Source organism: Pelodiscus sinensis, chromosome 15 (genome assembly GCF_049634645.1).
Source record: "Pelodiscus sinensis isolate JC-2024 chromosome 15, ASM4963464v1, whole genome shotgun sequence".
In the NCBI taxonomy this organism is placed as follows: domain Eukaryota; kingdom Metazoa; phylum Chordata; order Testudines; family Trionychidae; genus Pelodiscus; species Pelodiscus sinensis.
This window is the reverse complement of record NC_134725.1, coordinates 32763885-32784016: the sequence shown is the minus strand read 5'-3', so window position 1 is coordinate 32784016 and position 20132 is coordinate 32763885. Positions and strand designations below refer to the sequence as shown.

The window sequence follows — 20132 nt, the reverse complement described above, 5'->3', positions numbered from 1 at the left end:
TGGAGAGATTAGGAGGGGCTGTGTGTACCCATGCATATTACCATTGAACCCAGGCTCATCAGTTAGCCATGTTAATGGTTACACTTTAACATCCCTAATGTAAACAAAGCACGTTGGAAATTAGAATATTAGAACATTGTCCTTCAGAGAAATTTAAATGTCAGTTTGGGAAGACTTAGTGAAAATTCCAGCGTTAACCCAACATCTAGCTCCTTCCTGTACCAATGAAAGTAAATGTGTGTCTTCCACCAAGCCAACCCAGCTGTTATAGGAAGGAAACAGAATTTGTCTGTTTAGATGGATTACTGTAGCATGGTTTGGTTGTAAAATAGGACATGCATGCAGTTAGGGATATTTGTGTGTAGCTGTTTACATGATTAAAAGATAAGCCTGGGCTCTTCGATTAATCCTAATGGTTACATGCAGCCCCCTCACTCCCCATACACCCAAGTGGGCAGGGAGGCGGGAGCTGGTGCCCATGGGGAGTCAGTTTTTAAGCTGGCACCCACAGTTCTGCCTGTTCCTTACACCGTTACCACCACCCTGTCCTCGCACAAAGGCAGAATCCCAGGAAGGAGGAGAGATGGGAGCCAATACACACACGTGCAGGCTCCTGTGGACCTGTCTCCCTCTCCTCCTCCCGCCTGCTGCATCTTACAGAGCACTTGCTCCCCTGTGTTTAAAAGTGCAGCTGCCAATAAATTCAGAGATTAGATGTTTACACAATACTCATTTGATATCCCTGCTCCTTCCCCAATTGGATATAGGGCTGTGGTGTCCAACCAGTTCTGAAGTCACCAGTATAGTGGCTACTGTTATAGCGAACTAGACACATTCAATAGGCCAAATAGCCATATATGGCTAGTGGCTGGCATGTTAGACACCACAGGTGTAGGGTGATCTGAGGCCCAACTTGGGACGTGAGTAGGGTGAAGGATTTGTTGTCCCTTATGTTCCAGGCAAATGTGGACAAGGTTGATCTCTGGCCCAGAGTTGAGCATGAGGACTCTGGACAGACTGTGCGTGTCTACACTGATATAAAATACTCAGGGCACCAAGTCTTAGAGCCTGGGAAAGCTGACTCAGACATGGGGCTGAGGCTGCAAGCTAAAAATAATAATGCAGATGTTCGAGCATGGCTTGGAGACAAGACTCTGAGATCTCCCCTCTTGAAGGGTTTTAGAGCCCAGGCTCCAGCTTGAGCTTAGACATCTACACGGCAATTTTATAGTTTAAGCCTGAGCCAGTTGACCCGAGGCAGCCTTGATTGTGCCACAGGTCTCTGATTTTAGGGTAGACATAAACACTGTGAATGGGGTAGAAGCAGGATCTTGCACTTGGGGTGCAGTCAGACGATATAAAAGATGCTGTAGTCTCTCACCTTAATCTACAGAGTAGTTTTGCCATGTACAAATACGTGCGCATTTGTGTTTGAGAGAGAGAAAGAGATGGCTTCTTTAGGTCAGCAAAAGGTTAGGACAGTCAAAAGGCTAGATTGTTCATAAAAAATCTGTTTTAGATGAGTTAAAAACCACAATCCCCACACTTACAACAACCTTCCTGCTCCTCAGAAAGGACAAGTGGTAGCTTAGTTCATGTATTTGTCCAGAACCTGTGTTCAGCAGAGGCTGACTCTGAGCTCATTGAGTTTTCCGAGCACTACCTGTGTCACAAGGCAAAGACCGTAGTCACTAGGGCACACAACAGGTATGTTTTAGATTTCAGATGTTCTAAGCATTAGCCTAACTCAGCTCCTGTTGACGTCAACAGCTACTGCCTTCAAAGGGAATAGTTAGGTCAATGCTGAACATAATTGCAAATCCCATCCTCATTATCCTCTTTGTGGGCTTTTGCATCTTCTTGATTGGGAGACTTCTGAGTCCCTCTGTTCCAGAACTGATTCTGGGAGTGTTATGCACATTGTCTCCCTCATCATCTTCATCATCATCATCCCAATTTATGGTTAAAAATGGTTTTGGTATTGCCATAATTAACTGTTTTCCAATATCCCCTACAGGCAGACTTTGTGCCTGTGGGACTCACAGGGACTCATGTCAGAAGAATGTTTTTATTCCAGACTTTGGGAACCCCATGCTCTGGATAATGCTGTCTGTGCTGTTTTTCAGCTCCCTGATCTCTGAAAATTGTGCCATTCCTTACCCAGAGGCACTCAGCTGTCACAGCTGGGGGTAGGAGGGTAGGCTGCAGTTGCTCAACATTTCTGACAATAAGGCCTTTATGTTTTAGCAAAAGAGTGATAGCACTGTACTGGAGCTAGTGGTTAGCAGGGGATGGAGTTTGTAGTCTTTCCTCCAGGGCACCTTAGTCCTAACCTGCAGTAAGCACTGCTTTGCTATTGCAGTGCACCAAACTCACATCCCCAGACTAATCCAAATTTTCCTCTGTCCAGCCCTATAACTTCACAGAGTATAGAGATATTAATTTAATCGAGTAGTCAAGAAATTTCCATCAATTACTCAATTAGTTGATTGGGGGAAACTGCAGAGTGGCTGCAAGGTTAGTTCCCCATCCCAGCAGCTAACCCCACTGTGGCTCTGTCTTTTAAATGGAGCATCTTACTTCATTTAAAAAGCAGAGATGCAGCATCTGGAACCTGGCACAAGCTAGGAATCCCGATTCCCGGTTTGTGCCCGGTCCCCCACTGTGCCTCTGCTTTTTAAATGGACTAAAAGCTAGGTGGCTCTTACTCCATTTAAAAAGCAGAGGCATAGCATCTGGGACCAGGTGCAAGCCAGAAATCAGCTGATTCCTGGCTTGTGTCCAGTCCCCCCGCTGTGCCTCTTCCTCCTCGTGCCCCTCTGTGAAGATGGTGCTAGAGTGAAGTGGCTTTTAAGCTGGCTCACCTCAGCATAGGCTCCTGCTCTCCTGCTCCCTTACTGCCTGCTTATTGGGTAGTCAGCTAGTCAACATCCCTAAGGGTATGTCTACACAGCAACATTATTTTGGAATAATTAGCATTATTTCAAAATAACTTTGCCTGCTGCGTAGACGCAAACTGTTATTTCAAAATAATGTCAAAATACTATCAAGCTAGAGGTCTTTTTACTCCAGCTCTTGCAACCCTCATTGCATGAGGAGTAAGGGAAGTCGGAGGAAGAGTGCTCTATTTCAGAAGAAGTGCTATGTTGATGCTTCCAGTTTCGAAAAAAGCTACACAATTGACGTAGCTCAATTTGTGTGGCTTATTTCGAGTTAAGCCCTGCTGTGTAGACGCATCCCAAGAGAATAAACAACATTCTTCAAGATCTATCCTGCAGGACAAACTCACTGTTTAGTGACAGTTGAAACATTATTTTCCCCAAACTAAATTTGGGGTTTCCTGACATGTGAGCTAGCTATGCAGAATGTGGATCAGCAAGTACTGCTGCTGTCATGTATATTCATGACCAGAGAATACCCAGCTGAGTGCTGGTTTGGCAGCATAGAAAAATCACTTCCAGTGTTTATGAAAATTCAGAAACGTGAGCTATTTGCAGCTCTGACCTTGGTAAATAGGTGTGGGCTTTTGGCTTTGTTTTTGCAAGCAAAACAGCTGGCAGATAATGCCCTATAGGATTCCCTTTGTCTGTCCCTGGCTTGAAATACCATGTTAGCATGGTCCTTGTTCTCAGAAAGTGTTATATCTCTCTCCAGCTTCTCTGGAACTCTCAGAATTGCAGGGGACTTATAGCAGTGGTGTATCCTCCAGTGCCTCTTCTGTAAGTCAGTGTTTCTTAAACTGTTTAAGACCGAGGAACACCAAACAATTTTTTTTATGGGGAACACCAAGGATTTTTTTTTTTTTTTTTTTGAGCAAAAAAAAAAAAAAAAGTTGGGGGGGAAGGTGGCCATTTTGAATTCTGTGTTGTTCTCCACGGCACACCTCCGACTGCCTCACGGCACACCAGTGTGCAACAGAACATAATTTAAGAAACACTGCAGTAGGTGGTCTGTTCAAGATGCCTGTTTTAGTACATATATTTGATGAAAAGAAAACCATCTCACCGGGGATTTAGGAGCTTCCAAAAAAGAGAGTGTACAGTGAAGGAGAAAGGTAGAGAGAAGATGATGCAATGGGAGCCGCTCTTTGCATTTATTCTTTGTTCCTGGGCACTGCATAGCACCATGACAGGGCTCCACAATGTATTGTAGTAGCCCCCACTACAATACAAATAACTTGATAGTGTGAAACCCCCTTTATGACCTCTCATGCAAGCACCTAGGGTCTCCAATCATAGAAGGTTCTTCTTCCAGTCATGCTTGAAAAAGTAACAGTAAATAGGCAGCTGTGTATGTTGGTCTTGGATGCCATCTTTGGGGGGGGGAAAAAACTATAGACCTGAAAATGAACTCCTTGTGGGAGAAAAATAACAAGAATGGTTGGGATCAGTAAAGAGTGTGAACTTGCTTGGACTCTTAAATTTCCATTATGTCTGATCTTTCTGGGGAGAGACTTGTTCTCAGAGCCCAGTCTTGGTAAGCTGATTCCACAGCACTTCCTATGCTTTTCTGGTGGGAACAGTTCATTAAGCATGTTCTCACTGACATTTCCACTCCCTTTCAGACTGTACCAAGTTAGAAAGCCCACCCTTTTCAAAATTCCTAGCTTGGTTGCATGAGGACGGGAAGGGTTTCCTCTTACCTAAAACCTACTTGCAGCATGTGAACTTTTATAACCACATCAAGCAGACTTTTCCAACTGAGACACTGGAGGGAGTCCCTAAGGTGCTGACCACATTAGCATACCAGTGGGACTGCCAAAGTCAATCTCAGTTCCATTTATGAAGGATTATGTCGCAGGCTAGGGGAGTTGTAGTCATGTTCTCGTTTTTCTCAGGAACGAAGTATCCAAGGAGAGAGTGTCTGGGTGATTATGGCTTAGGTGTGTCCTCTGTTGACACAGCCATTTCTGCTTTGTCCATTTCCATAGAGAATGTATGGATTTTAAACAGAATTTAAGGCCAGGTCTACACTAGAGGCAGAAGCTCAGTTTAAAGTATTTTACTCCAGCTAAGTAAAATATGTGGCTTACCTTAAGCTGAGCTTGGCAGTGTCCCTACAGTGGGAGATTGATGGAAGCAAATGCCCGTCAGCTTCCCTTATTCCAGAAAAGAGCAGGAGTACCAGATGTTGCCGGGACACTCTTTGACTTGGATTTAGTGATTCTTAACCAGTGTTCCCTCTGACATTTTCTATCCTGGGGCGGGTTGAAATTATGTGCACATGGGGGCTGTGCCCCTGTTCACTGCGCACACCAACCCCCCGTCACAGGGAGTAGCCAATCCTGGCTTTACCCCTGGCAACTGGGGAGGGCCAGACTGCAGCCAAGCCAGCTAAGTGCTGCTACTACCTCCTCCTGCCGTGCCAGCCAGGCTCCCCTTCTTTCTCCACCCCCCACTTCCACCAGCAAGGTCCCCCCTTCTCCCACTTCCTCCTCCCCTCCTGCTAGCCTGGGCCTCCTCTTTCCTCTGCTAGACAAGGCCCCCTCGTCCATCCCCACCCCTATCCCTACGGCCTAACCTTAACTACAGTGGCTAGGCAGTGGTGTGCGCCAGGCCCAGTTCTAATCCCAGTGGGCAGGCCAGGCCGGGCTGGGGCATGTGCCAGGTGCAACTCCTAGACCTGGTTTTCCCCCCCATGCACCAGGAGAGGCCAAGCCTGACTTTTCCCAAGTGCATCGAGAAGGGGTCAGTCCCGAGCCATTCCAGCCTGGCTTTCCCCCAGGGAGGATGCCACAGAGAGGTGTGGCAGATCCCAAGCGGCATACCCTAGGCCCAGCTTTTCCGTTCATTCCCTGGAGGAGAGCAGGAGAGCTGGGGCCGTAAGCATCCCCAGTACTCCACATGGGCCCTGGGAAGGGCCTGGCTGGGGAGGCATGTTCCTATAGGATGCAGAGTGACATGATGATGTAACTCTGTCATCCCATAGGAAAAACTTTTTTATAGATACAGAGTGTGTGTGTGTGTATATATATTATTAAGCAGCCCATATGTGTAGAAGAAAACATTAAAAAAGGGATAGTTAACAAGGAGCAATGCTTATGATATTTAATATAAAATCAAATAAAAAAGAGAATTAACATTACCCTTGTAGTATATGTATCATCATCCTTTCTAACAGTTCAAGCTAGTAAACATACCAAAATGCGTATTATCCACACATAGCTCAGCTTTGAAATGCTAAACAAATTTGAGTCAACTAGAAATAGTATTTGCAAGGAAAGCATGACTAATACAATATTTACTGACACTGGAAAGCATGCAGCAGCTCCCGTTTGAAGCTGCTGCTTAGCAAGATGCCCCTCCCCCTGCCAATCAGCTGAGCTCCCTGTGCCCTTGGGGGAGCTCTGAACCTCTGAGTGGGGCTCAGAAAACAGTTGCACAGAGAGCTTTGGTCTTAACTAGACTTGTATTAAACTCCGGAACTTGGATCACCCCCACAGTTTGAAGACGTAACCTAACTAGCATCCTTATTGCATATCCTTTACTGTTTCCTAAAAAAAGTGTAATCCATGCTGATTAAGTCAATTGATTGAGCATGTTCCAAATTATGCTGTTAAAGTTGGTGACTCACTGTGTTTTCAGATGTCTTAAAAGGGATAGGTAAGGAACCAAATTTAGTTTTTTCTTAATAAAAGAATGTTCCCACTTTACTTTCCCTCTTAGTCATCAAATTGTGGTATTGGGGGAAGAGAGGGCATGTATTTTTTCCAAACCTTGCAAATGAATTTAGTTCTAATGAATTAGAGGATGAATGGCATTAGGTGCACTGGTAGAGAAACAGGCATGGAATCTAAGACCTTTCTTTATGCAAACAGTTGTACCAGTGCTCTTCATTAGCCACTTGTCACTCCCTTTTTATTCCAGCACTGCAGTGGAACATGGCTTTTTGCCTAATGATTTCAGAAAAACAATACCTTGTGATTCTCACAAACTTTAATAGGATGATTGCATAGCTGTACCCACATTGAGATACCTAGAATTGCTGTCCTCATGCTGGACCTTTGTTACTGAAGGAGCTACAGGCTGTGATTTAGACACCAACCCCCTGCTTGCTTTGAGACAGATTCAGTGGCAGGTTTGTGTGTCTCATTAGTTTGCCTACAATTTCCCACATCTGTTCAGTGCCTTAAACCTCACGGAAAGGGGCCTAAATACCATTGTCTTCCATTTAGGTCAAACTTGATCTATTAAAAAATACCTTGTTTCTGACTTGACTCCTCTTGGGGTTTTTCGTAAAGTTGGCGAACCTACATAAACTCATTGTGGCACATTCCCACCCTTGTGAAGAGGGAAGGATGGTTTAAGTGATACAGTCAAAATAAAAATGTTTGAAATTCCTCCCATTTTGCTTACAGTGCTTAAAATTATTAAAACTTAAAGGGCTCTTCAACACAAAGGACCAAACAGAAAAGAATTACAGGCAGTCCCCGGGTTATGTACAAAATTGGGACTGTAAGTTTGTTCTTAAGTTGAATTTGTATGTAAGTCGGAACTGGTATTCTAAGCTGAATTTGGATGTAAGTTGGCCTCGGCGCGGGAAGTTTTTTAAAGCGGCCCCTGCGGTGCTTCGCATCCCCTTCCCCTGCCCCCCCATGGCCGGTCTCTGGGGCTGGGGCCAAGCGTGCCCCGGGCTCCCTCAGCACCGCCTGAATGGAAATGCCGCCGGGACGCAGCTAGTGCAGGGTGCCTCCCCCACTGTCGCCGCCTCCGGCAGCACGGGGGGCGCTTCCCCCCAGCAGACCAGGGAGACGCGGAGCGGCTTTTCTCGCCACAGAGGATGCGGGTGGCGGGACCAACCCAGTAGCACTCCAGCTGCTCTGTCCCAGGCGTCTCCGATTCAGCTGCTGCTGGTCAGTTTCAACAGCGGCTGAATCTGGACACCTGGGACAGAGCAGCTGGGGCGCTGCCGGGTTGGTCCCACCGCCCGCGTCCTCCGCGGCGAGAAAAGCCGCTCCGCGTCTCCCTGGTCTGCTGGGGAGGGGGGGCGCTAGCTCCGCGTCGCCCTGGTCTGCTGGGGGGAAGCGCCCCCAACGCCGCCGGAGGCAGCGACAGTGGGGGAGGCACCCTGCACTAGCTGCGCCCCGGCGGCAGCATTTCCATTCAGGCAGCGCTGAGGGAGCCCGGCACGCCCGGTGCATTGTGGTAAGGGGGAGACCGGGGGGAGGGGGGGCAGGCGGGGAGATTTAAAGGGGAATCCGCCTCCGCCGTTAAACACCTGGCCCTGCGCCGGGCTGCGGCCTCCGGGCACCCCGCACTAGCTGCCCCTCCATCCCCCTCCCCCCGTTTGTAACTAGGGATCTGACGTAAGTCGGATTGATGTAACCCGGGGACTGCCTGTACTAACTTTTCACTCTTACTGGCTAGTGAAACTAGAGCTGTCACACTCTGCCTGGTTCAAGGATCCAGGCTACATCTCTTCTAGTGCTGCAGGAGAATATTCACTGAATTAAAAACGTTGAGAAACTTTTCTTTAACAAAACCTGTACAAGTCTTTCAAGCCGTGTATAGCGCTGCTGCTATTTCACATTCAGACCCCTTATGTTCTTTACTCTGCTGTTGATTCTAGCTTGGATGGCTTACTGGCTTTGCTTCCAACGAGCCCCTATGCATTCAGTGTCCTTACACTGGTCTGCCAAGCTATTTTGCTTTCATATAAATCTTCTCATGCATTTCAGTTTGTAATTGACTAAAGGTATGAACTTATTATAAATGAGTAACCGTGTACTCTTACTTCCATAACCATTGTCTTTCCTCAACCCCATCCCTATGCTGTTGTTTAATTCCATGTTGACATTGCTAAAATAAGACTAAAGGTGCAATCTTCAAAAGAACCTAAGTCTCACTTTCAAAAGTGATTTAAGGGCTTATGAAAATTATATTCTATTAGCTTTTTTGGGGACATGATCGTATCACCACTTATACCATAAAGTCCTTAATGTAGTTTTGGAGACTGTCTTTTAAAAAACAAAACAAACACAAATAAACTGAATGAAATAAATTTTTCTTCTCTGTATTGTACCTATTGAATTGATGAAGAAGGAATGGGTAATTTTGAAGGGTGAAGTAAAATTGCTAGGCACACCCTAACTTTGAATGAAAGTTTCACCCTGTCCCCTGGTCGTGACCTGGTAATCTCCATTTTAGTGGCATTTGGGATGCAGCCTGCATTGTCATTATTTTCCCGTCTGTATCAGAGATTAACATTTTAAGGAGCTTTCTTAAGTATATTCAGAAATCCTCACTTTTAAAAACATTTTTCTGTGTTAAGGGGAAGGAGACATTTGTACCTCAAAAATGAGAATAGTAATATTGATTGCTTTGAAGTACTTTGGACCTACTAACTAAAAGTACTTTATAAAAGCTAGGTGTTATTATTAAAAGGCTGATTATCTGCCAGCCTGATAGAGGGAAATGAGTGAGAAACTTTATTGTAAATTGAAGATAGAAGGGACAGTCTCCGATTAGATGATTGCACAATCATTTCTCTACAAATGTGTCAGTTATTAATTTGGGATTATCCCTGATCTTAGCCAAAAAAAAGCCAAGACTAAAAATCCATTTCAAGTATTAAACTTGCCAGTCTGTTTTTTATTTTTGTTGTTGTTGGTATTTGGTCAGTAATCTTAAAGGGTTAGAAGTATGCGCGTCATAGTGCAAACAAGGTAGTGTTGTTCCTTTAGTGCATCTAGTTTGGAGACGCTGGAAGAGAAACAGCTGACCTGGGTAAAAGATAGCAATGCAAAATGTCTGTCCCCTGTTGGTGTAGTGACTGCTTCTAGATGGTGATAATCTGCATGTGATTTGCACTCCGACCTAACACTATGTATTGCAAATGGGTTATGCCTCTTTCCTTCTAGGTGAAGGAATCAGATGGTGTTGTTAACGATGAACTGCCAAACTGCTGGGAATGTCCAAAGTGCAACCATGCAGGGAAAACTGGGAAAGTGAGTTTCACTGGAATACATGACATAAGCATGAGACATTAAATCTTGCATATTATCTTCTACATTCAGATCTTTTGTTGCTGTTTTGTTAGGACTATGGAACAAAAGCCCTATTAATCTAAAAAGCCATGTTGTAAACAAACCAACACATTTTCTGTTAATTTTAAACTATTTTAAAAACTTCTCTGATTTTCACAAGTTTTCCTTATTGTATATTCAGCAAAAATAAAGAGAATAAGTTAGCCAGCACCCCTCTTTGCTGTCATTTCACTTGAGGATTCCATGCATTAATAGAGTGTAAATATAACAGTGTAGCAAATCCTGTAGAGGGGGGAATATTTACATTCAAACTAAAAGCTGTTTTTTAGATTTTGTAAATCTAAATGAAACCAAATCTGAAGTGTCCCTTACAACTAGTGAAATATTAGATTCTGTATAATCTGATATGGAGAAAGTATGTTTTATATATATGAAAAACTCCTTAGAATTTGAAATTATTTACCACACTTGACTGCTTGTGAATAGCCAGTTAGTGATTTAATGAACTGCATGTAACCAGACAAAAGATTCAAATAAAATACATAGTGAACAGCAAAAAAAGACATAAGATATAAAGTTTGTTTGTGTTTTCTCTCTCTTTGGCGTACAAGCAAAAGCGTGGACCAGGATTCAAATACGCATCAAATCTCCCAGGCTCGCTGCTTAAGGAACAGAAGATGAACAGAGATAATAAGGAAGTAACTGATGCAGCAAAACGGAAAGGGGAATGTGAAGAAACCCCCAGGCGGAAATCTGATGAACCTTCTAAAAAGCCCCCTGTTGATTCTATTTTGAGGAGAAAGTCAGATGAAGTGCATATACGAAGGAAAAGAAAATTTGAGAAACCACAAGAACCTGCTATGAGAAAACGGGTATGAGAGGGTAAAACCTCATCTCCTTAATGAGCACCCACACACAGGCACTTTTAGGTCTTGCACGTCAGCTTTAAGCTATCCTTTGAGTCTCTTGATTTCCAGCAAGTAATAGTTAGGAAGGAAATTGCATTGCCCTTGACATTTCTTTTTGAAAATTATCTGTCATGCAATAAAATTATCAACATGAACTTTGCTTTTTATTCAGGGTTAGATAAGATTGGGCAAAGAACTAGCAATTTACTTGAAAAATCCACTTTAAGCTTGTATTTGTAATGGGGAGGATAGTCAAAAGTAGTTTCACTCAACCCTTTTCATCTCTAAGCACTGGGTGGTGCTTGATAACTTTCTCAGTCTAGCCGTAATTACATAAAGCTGTAGCAATTTTTGACCGGGGGGGGGGGAGGGCTCCAAGATTTCAGTAAGTGGCCAAGGGCTGCACTTTTCTGTGGAGGAGGTGTGCTGTTTGGGACAGAGGTTGGGTGCAGAATGGCACCAGGAATGCAGGAGAGTGTGTGGGAACTGAGAGGGAGTTTGGCTGAAGGAGGAGACTGTGACCTGGGGCAGGGGATCAGAGTATAGGATAGGAATGTCAACGAGTAGTCGACTAGACCATTAGCTGATAAGATTAGGCTTATTGGTTAATCTACTTGACCACTCATGTTCCCCCCCACCAAAAAACACCCAGTTGCCTTTGTATAAGAAACAGCAAGTGAGGAGGAAGCAAGAGAGCTGGTGCTGGGGAGAGCCGGCATCTGTGGGGGCTGTTTGCATGCTGCCCTCCCACCAGGCCAATCATCATAGCTCCCATTGGCCTGGGGGGCAGGCAGCATGAAAAATTCTTTCCTCTCTCCCTACTCCTCTCCCCCCCCCCCCAATCTAGTGGGAGCCACCCACCATTTTGAACAGTCTCAGGCTTCAACAGGCAGAGACCTTCCTTTGGGTCTTGGCGGGCTGTATCTTGCCCATGCCTGCGTAATACTCAACCCTTTTCATCTCTAATCACTGGGTGGCACTTGATAGCTTTTTCTAACTATCCATCATAACTGCATACAGCAGCAGTAATACTTCAGTAAAGTAACTAATCCTTACAGCAGCATAGAGATAATATTCTCCCCAATTTATAAAGAGAAGGAGTAATCTATCTACTGCTTTCAGTTTCAATTTAGGCACTCTTTTTAAAATCTAACTTGTAGAATTTATTTGGGCAGCAAGCATTTGAATTTCTCATGCATTATTTTAATATCTAGGAATTGCAGATTAGCTTGTCTGTAGAAGCAAGGAGGAGGACCTGGCTTTAACTCTGAATAACTGTGTGTTGATTTCAGTTGTGTTCAGTCACAGTTTCTGCACTAGCTTTGTAGCATACACAAATTCATTATGGTGGATGGCCCAAGATTTGAAATAGAGGCGTTACCGATGGGGATTGAAGTTGAAGGGCAGAGTAGAGGGACTGCATATACAGTGCCATTCACATGTGTTTGGTCTCTAGCCAGTGCTATTATCTTCTTGCCTTCGTGGGCATTAAAAACTATTTGACTTAGTACAGTAAGACCTGTGTTATCCGGCATGCTCAGGGATTAGGGCCTTCCGGTTATCTAAAAATTCCGGTTTTCTGAGGGTCCCCATCAACCTAGGAAAAACCAATGGACAATAATATTGGTAGTTTTGTAGTGTGAGGCAGTTGGTCTCACATTTCTATTTTGCGTTAAAGATTATTAGTACATCTTAAATAAAAAATTGTTAAGCCAATCATGGTAAACCAAGCCAGGCCTGTGCACTTGAAGATTAAGATGTGACAGTATTGTGGCTGGGGGCAATGCCGGTTAACAAAGTTTTCTGGTTAACAGAGTGACGGATAACAAAGGTTTCACTGTAGATGGTGCTCATACATGTTTCCTACATGTCTCCAGAATGTGGGACACTCCAGAGTGACACCAAAATGCACTGGAGAGGAGATTATGGGAGGATGATAAATGTTCATTTAATAGACTTCTGCCATTGAAAACCAAAAACCATTAGTATACTGAAGGGCAAGAAATGAAGTATGGCTTGATTATTTTATAGTGGGGTAATCTATCTGCTTCATTATAGTGGGTTAATCTATAGTGGTTTGCTATAACCACTTAGCAAACCAGTTATTAACTGAAGAAAACTGATATAGTAGGAATTTTTACTGGATAACATTTACCATTTGTTTTTCTTTCCTGAAACAGCTAAAACTTGGTAAAGAAGAGAAACTCTTCAGGAAAAAGGTACTTTGATACATCTTTACTTTGTGTACTTAATTACATTTTTCCCTCTTGTTCTCTCATCTGCGCTTGATGCAGTTGCTTTAGCAATCCCATTAGTGTGCCTTTGCTGCCATTTTTACTGCATATTTGCACTTCAGAATTAGGATTCCATGTCACAATCAGGCTTTTTGGTTTTATTTCCAGTTCTACAGTTCTCTGCTGTGAAAAACATAGACTGAGTCATGTAGCGATGTTCTGTTCTCCCTACATACATCAATATTTCCCCATACAGTAATGCTATCTGGGTATTTGTGTAATGGTGTAAGGTCTATTCCAATATTGATGGTTATCCACTGATGGCTCGAAGGGTGGTCTATTTACTTTTATAAGCTAGCATATGATTATAAATGTTGTAGGTTATTAAATTATCCAGCTCCTAGATTCTGATTCTGTGGAATCCTAGATAGAGAATGCCATAAAGTGACTATAGTCTGGAGACATTTTCTTTTAATTACAGTAATGTAAAGTATCTGTCACTGACTTTTGAGTAACTTTTCATTCTTCTGTAATAGATGAATGGTGAGGTGGGGGTAGAGTGATTGATCATCTTTCACTAATCCCTCTGTAATCTTATAAAATGTAGTCCTGTCCCATCTAATTTTGGGTAGAGCTTAAAAAAAAAAAAAAAAAAAAAAAAAAAAAACTTTGACGGTTGTGCAATAATGATACATCCCCATTTAAAAGCTAGGAACACACCTTTTTATTCAATTTATAATTTATTGCAGCTGCATACAAATTCTGGCACAACTGTTGTGTATTTATAGTGTTACACCTCTGTTTGCCGACCTCATCCCTCTTTACCATAGTGCCTTTTTATTTTAGTTTTAATAGCTCTGGACTTCTCACTTGTGTTTGAATTATACAAGAAATCTTCCCCTTTTTTGGCATGGCATTGCACATCTCTTGGAGCTGTGACATACATCCATGGGGATTTGATTAAAGTAGACAAGTGATGTGTGATTCGAGTTTATGAAAAGTGACTGGAGCAGGGAAGAAGGAGCCAGCTGACCCCTTCATAGGCCCACTGTCAAGCACTTCAGACCTTATCTGACTATCAGTATGTCAGGGCTATCAGGGGGATCACCCATTTGTATATACATGCAGTGTGCTAGAGAGAGATGGAGAGAATGCATGGCACTCCTTGAGACATAGCATCTAGCAATAAGTAGCAGAACAGAAGTATGTCAGGAATGTGACTTAGTAATTGCACAGAATGTATCAAAACTTGCTAAATCAAAGTAACTCAGTGCTCTTAGCTTGTATTGCTGTTTGGATGAGTAGAGTCACTGATCTTGATTGCATATCAGGAAGTACAGTGGCTATCTTTTAAGGACATAAAAACAACCACACTCAGTCAGGCCAAAGATCCATCTAGCCCAATATCCTGTCTTCTGACAATGATCAGTGCCAGGTGTCCCTGAGGGAATGAACAGGTAAATCATCAAGTGATCCATCTCCTGTTGCTCACTCCCAGATTGTGGCAAACAGGAAGGGACGGTGTCCCTACTTTCTATCTTTGCTAATAGCCATTGGGGGACCTATCCTCCATGAATTTATCTAGGTCTTTTTTTAATCCTGTTAATTTCATTTGATGACCCCTAGTTCTTTTCTTCTGAGATAACTCTTCTTTATTCACTTTTACCACACCAGGCATGATTTTATAGACCTATATCATATCCCTCTTCACTTATGGCTTAACCAGGAGATCCTAGGACAAATTACAAAGGATGAATATAGGCAAACAATACAAGAATGCAGGGGCAAGATTAGAAAGAGGCACAAAATGAGCTCAGACTAGCTACAGGAATAAAGGGAAACAAGAAGACATTCTATAAATACATTAGAAGCAAGAGGAAGACCAAGGACAGGGTAGGCCCATTGCTCAGTGAGGAGGGAAAAACAGTAACAGGAAACTTGGCAATGGCAGAGATGCTTAATGACTTCTTTTGGTCTTCACCGAGATGTCTGATGAAGGAATGCCTAACATAATGAATGCTACAGGGGGTAGGTTTAGAAGATAAAATAAAAAAAGAACAAGTTAAAACTCTCCTAGGAAAGTTATATGTCTGCAAGCCACCGGGGCCTGATGAAATGATCCTAGAATACTCAAGGAGCTGATAGAGGAGGTATCTGAGCCTTTAGCTATCATCTTTGGAAAATCATGGAAGACAGGAGAGATTCCAGAAGACTGAAAAAGGGCAAATATAGTGCCCATCTATAAAAAGGGAAATAAAAACAACCCAGGAAAGATAATGGAGCAAGTAGTTAAGGAAATCATCACAAACATTTGGAAGATAATAAGATGATAGGGAACAGCCACCATGGCTTTGTAAAGAACAAATCATGTCAAACCAATCTGATAGCTTTCTTTGATAGGACAATGAGTCTTGAGGATAAGGGAGAAGCAGTGGATGTGATAGTAAGGCATTTGATACGGTCTCTCATGATATTCTTATCAATAAACTAGACAAATACAACTTAGATGGGGCTACTATAAGGTGGATGCATAACTGGCTGGATATCCGTTCTCAGTAGTTATTAATGCTTCACAATCCTGCTGGAAAGATATAACAAATGGGGTTCTTCAGGGGGTCTGTTTTTGGACTGGTTCTGTTCAGTATCTTCATCAACTATTTAAATATTGGCATAGAGAGTATTCTTATTAAGTTTGCAGATGATATGAAGCTGGGAGGGGTCGCAACTGCTTTGGAGGATAGGGTCATAATTCAAAATGATCTGGACAAATTGGAGGAATGCTCTGAGGTAAACAGGATGAAGTTTAATAAAGGCAAATGCAAAGTGCTCCACTTAGGAAGGAACAATCAATTTCACACATACAGAATGGGAAGCGACTGTCTGGGAAGGAGTACGGCAGAAAGGGATCTAGGGGTTATAGTGGACCACAAGCTAAACATGAGTCAACAGTGTGATGCTGTTGCAAAAAAAGCAAATATGATTCTGGGATGCATTAACAGATGTGTTGTGAGCAAGACATGAGAAGACATTCTTCCGCTCTACTCTGCGCTGGTTAGGCCTCAGTTGGAGTATTGTGTCCAGTTCAGGGCACCACATTTCAGGTTGTTTTTAAGATATGATAGTACCATCAGTTATTAATGTTCCACTGAAGTCCAGAGAATGTTTGGATGTGGTCCTTTACCCTGTTGCCCTCTCTGCAAGCAGCAGGACAGCATGTCCTCTACTGTGGCACCAACTAATTGTCAGCTCTGCTAAGCCTCCTGCTCTTCCTTTTCAGAGGCGAACGTGGAAGGCTACAGACGACCGAACTGGCATGGCCAAACCCCTGCGACGGTTTAAACAGGAACCTGAGGAAGATCTACCAGAAGCACCTCCAAAAGCCAAGGAGAGTGACCAGTCACGGTCGAGCTCCCCCACTGCGGGACCCAGCACTGAAAGTGCTGAGCCTAGGGACAAGAAAAAGATAAAGATGAGGCGGAAAAGGCGTCTTCCAAATAAGGAACTGAGCAAAGAGCTCAGCAAAGAACTCAATCAGGAGATCCAAAAAACCGAGAACAGCCTTGCCAATGAGAATCACCAACCCATCAAATCTGAGCCAGAGAGCGAGAATGAGGAGCCCAAACGAGCTCTGAGCAATAGCGAGAGACTCCACAGGTTCAGTAAAGGGTTAAATGGGACTCCCAGGGAGCTGAGGCACCAGCTTTTGCCAAGCCTGCGAAGCACACCTAGGGTGATTACCCGGCCACCACCTTCACTCTCTCCTCCCAAATGCATTCAGATGGAACGCCATGTAATCAGGCCACCCCCCATCAGCCCTCCTCCGGACTCACTCCCCCTAGATGATGGGGCAGCCCATGTGATGCAAAGGGAAGTCTGGATGGCTGTCTTTAGCTACCTCAGTCATAGTGACTTGTGCATCTGTATGAGAGTTTGCAAGACCTGGAACAGATGGTAAGGAGTTGAGGGGGGACAATGCTGATAGTATCTGACTGCGTGATTTAATTCATGCAGACATATATGTTAATCAGCACTTACTAATTTCTTCTAGAGGGGATTTAAGCATGTGTGGAGTTTGTGGGGAAGGTGATGCTCTCAGCTTACATGGAGTGAGGGTATGACCACAAATGCGTGCCTTTAACAAAAATGTAGCAGCTGTCACTTTCAGTGCAGTTCAATCCAAAATAGTTTAAATATTTTTAGGTGGGATATTTGTGTGCACAACCTGTCCTGACTTTTCTTGAGAACCCTAGATAAGGCTGGTAGGCAGTATAACCACATAACATATCCATGCCAACTGTGTTTCAAAGTCCTCGAGTTAGACAAACACAGAGAGCAGTATACTAGTAAAGTTCCTGAATCTGGACTTCATTAGGAGCTTGCATGCCATTAACTTAAATATTTCCTCCATCTAGTTGTTAAACACCTCTTGGATTGCGATAAGAGATCCAGTTGCCCCTGTTAATTGATTTAAGAGGTTCTTCAAGATGTTTTAAGGTTATTTTTGCATATACAGAATGCATGGTGCAAAGAACCTGGTGGTTATATTGTCTACCCTTTATTTTTTAACAACAATTTAATTGATACAGGATCTCAAAGTATATTTTCCATGCTAATTACTGTATTGCCATTTATGGTGCATCTGCCTGGGGCTTGTATAGAAATTGCACAACAGGTCAATGACCATACACGAACAACAAGCTATAATGTATATTATGAATCTCAAAGCTATGTTTATACACTTTGCTGAACTTCCAATAAAATAGCTTCTTAGCTGGTTGCTCAGATGTATCAAAACTCCATTTACTCAGGCAAGCAGATAACAGACTCTGTTATGGCACTATACAATAATGAATAGGGTGACTTACTAAAACTCAGTGGAAAAAGAGGTCCATGGAATTGCTTCTGCTGAGGATTCCTTGGTGATATTATAATAAGCTTGTAAACAATTTTTGTCCAACTAAGTATAATGTTTCCTCCTAAGTAATTCTTGCAAGTTCGTTAAGATTTTTGCTTGGTTCTGTTACCCATAGCACACTATAGTTGAAGGGATGGGGCAGAGACTCAGATGCTGTGTGTGTAGGATTAAAATAGAGATGCAGAGCAAGAGATGGAGCTTTCAGTCTTACGAGACTCACCAACTTGGCTAAAAGGTAAATCAGAACAGCAGAACCTCCTGGGTCAAAGCTGATCTTTAAATCCAAAGGCTAAGAGAAATAAGAAATTGCTCTGGTTTGTTCTGCCTTTATGATGGGATTTTAAAAAGCACCCCAGTGATTTAAGAACACAGGTTCTGCTGAAAGACAATGAGACTGTGCTTTTGAAAATCCCACTCATAACAGCGTTTCATCTGTTGGGAAAGAATCCTATTTTGGCTTGATTAAAAACACTTGTGGAAGTCAGCTTGAACGCATGCGTGCATGAGCCTCTTCAAACAGATCTCTCTGCTGCTGCTGTTACAAAGATACTGATTTTTTAGCTATTGTTAATTTGTAAAGCATTACAGAATTCAAAGCAAATCTCACATTAACAATTGTGTTATTGTAGGTGCTGTGATAAAAGATTGTGGACCAACATAGATCTAAACCATTGTAAATCCATCACTCCACTTATGCTCAGTGGCATTATTAGGAGACAGCCTGTAACCCTTGATCTTAGCTGGACAAACATATCTAAAAAGCAACTGAGCTGGCTTATCAATAGACTACCAGGTAAGTGACATTGTGTCGGATGCATTGATCCCAATTTAGATATAAAGAAGGTCACTAAGGAAAAATCTCTGAAATGTGTAATGAAATAACATTTAAAACGATACAAAGTGGCTTCAGAAAAAAGTATTAGAATTCTAGAGGATTTACCTGGTGTTACTTGGATAAGAAGTGGGAGGATGCAGCAGTCAAGCAGCTGCTGGGAGGTACAGGGCAAAGGGCAGGAAGTGGGGGGCGAGGGGGGCTGAGAGCAGAGGGTGGAAATACAGGACTCAGGGCAGAGGGTGGCAGAGGTGTGTGCAGGAATCCGGGGGGGAGGGGCCCTCAGACCAGAGGGCTGGTAGGTAGAGGAGGGTTACCAAGGCCACCTCTGGCAGCAAGAGTAGTGTCACTCTAGCTGTGGCTCCTTCTGGGGGATGCAGGGGTTGTACTGCCTTGGTGGCTTCTAGAGAGGGTGGGGACTGCGCTTTTCAGCCCCCCAGCTGGCAGCTTTTAGCAGGGAAGTGGGGAGACAATGCTCCGGATCCCCTGGCAGCTCCTCACGGGGGGAGATGGGGCTGGGCTGCTTGCTTCCCCAGCCTCAGAATGCAGTCTCTCCTCCCCCTCCCTCCCACAGTGTCTCCTTGGAATGGGCTGTCTATGATTTCCAGCACCCCAGTATTTCCTGTGTGGGACCAGGGGTCATCAGGCCCTGGTTCCCAGGTCCTCCCCTGGCATCTCCTGGTGGAGAGGGGTTGTACTGCTTGAGCCTGGGATGACCTCAGGGGGGCCATGGCAGTGTAGCCAGTGGCCAGCAGGGCTTCCCCCTCTCTTGTCCAGCACTTGTGGCTGAGGGAGGCAGGGGGATGGCTTGGGGCACAGGAGCCACATACCTAGTCTGATGGCCATCGAGATGGTGAGCCCCAGCCCCAACTGTCCACTCTCTTGCTGGTGCAGCCATCCCCCTATGGTCACTTGGCAGTCCTGTGCTCACTGCCCCTAGTGGTCATTTAGCAATATAGATGTCCCTCTGATCAGACCCCTCTCTTTACATGTGATGGAAAATAATCAGATTCCAGGCACGTCTCATTTTCCTGGCACAACCAAACCCTGACCTTGCTTGAAATTATAAGAGAAAGCTGCATACCAAATGTGGTGGTCCTAGCTCTTACCATTTAGGAGTTCTTGAGCAAACGGACTAATGAACAGACAGATGCACACTTCTAAAATATATAGATAGATTACAGCAACAGTAAGACTGGAAATTAGTTGTGGTGATTGTTGATATTGTAGGCACCCCATGTTAGCTAGCTTCTTAAAT

The 20132-nt window shown here is 43.7% G+C and overlaps 1 protein-coding gene across 14 annotated transcripts in view; it reads left to right on the top strand.

Moving 5' to 3' along the window:
* The window catches only part of KDM2B (lysine demethylase 2B), a 219159-nt gene that overhangs the window by 193541 nt on the left and 5486 nt on the right, over positions 1–20132 (top strand). For 11 of the 14 annotated variants that reach the window (XM_075898620.1, XM_075898615.1, XM_075898621.1 and 8 more), the window contains 5 exons: positions 9860–9947; positions 10589–10857; positions 13074–13112; positions 16405–17078; positions 18672–18835. In XM_075898620.1, the coding sequence (XP_075754735.1) occupies positions 9860–9947; positions 10589–10857; positions 13074–13112; positions 16405–17078; positions 18672–18835 (1234 nt within the window). The remainder of the gene's footprint in view (positions 1–9859; positions 9948–10588; positions 10858–13073; positions 13113–16404; positions 17079–18671; positions 18836–20132) is intronic. The other 3 variants (XM_075898614.1, XM_025177937.2, XM_006135978.4) reach the window with 1 other exon arrangement.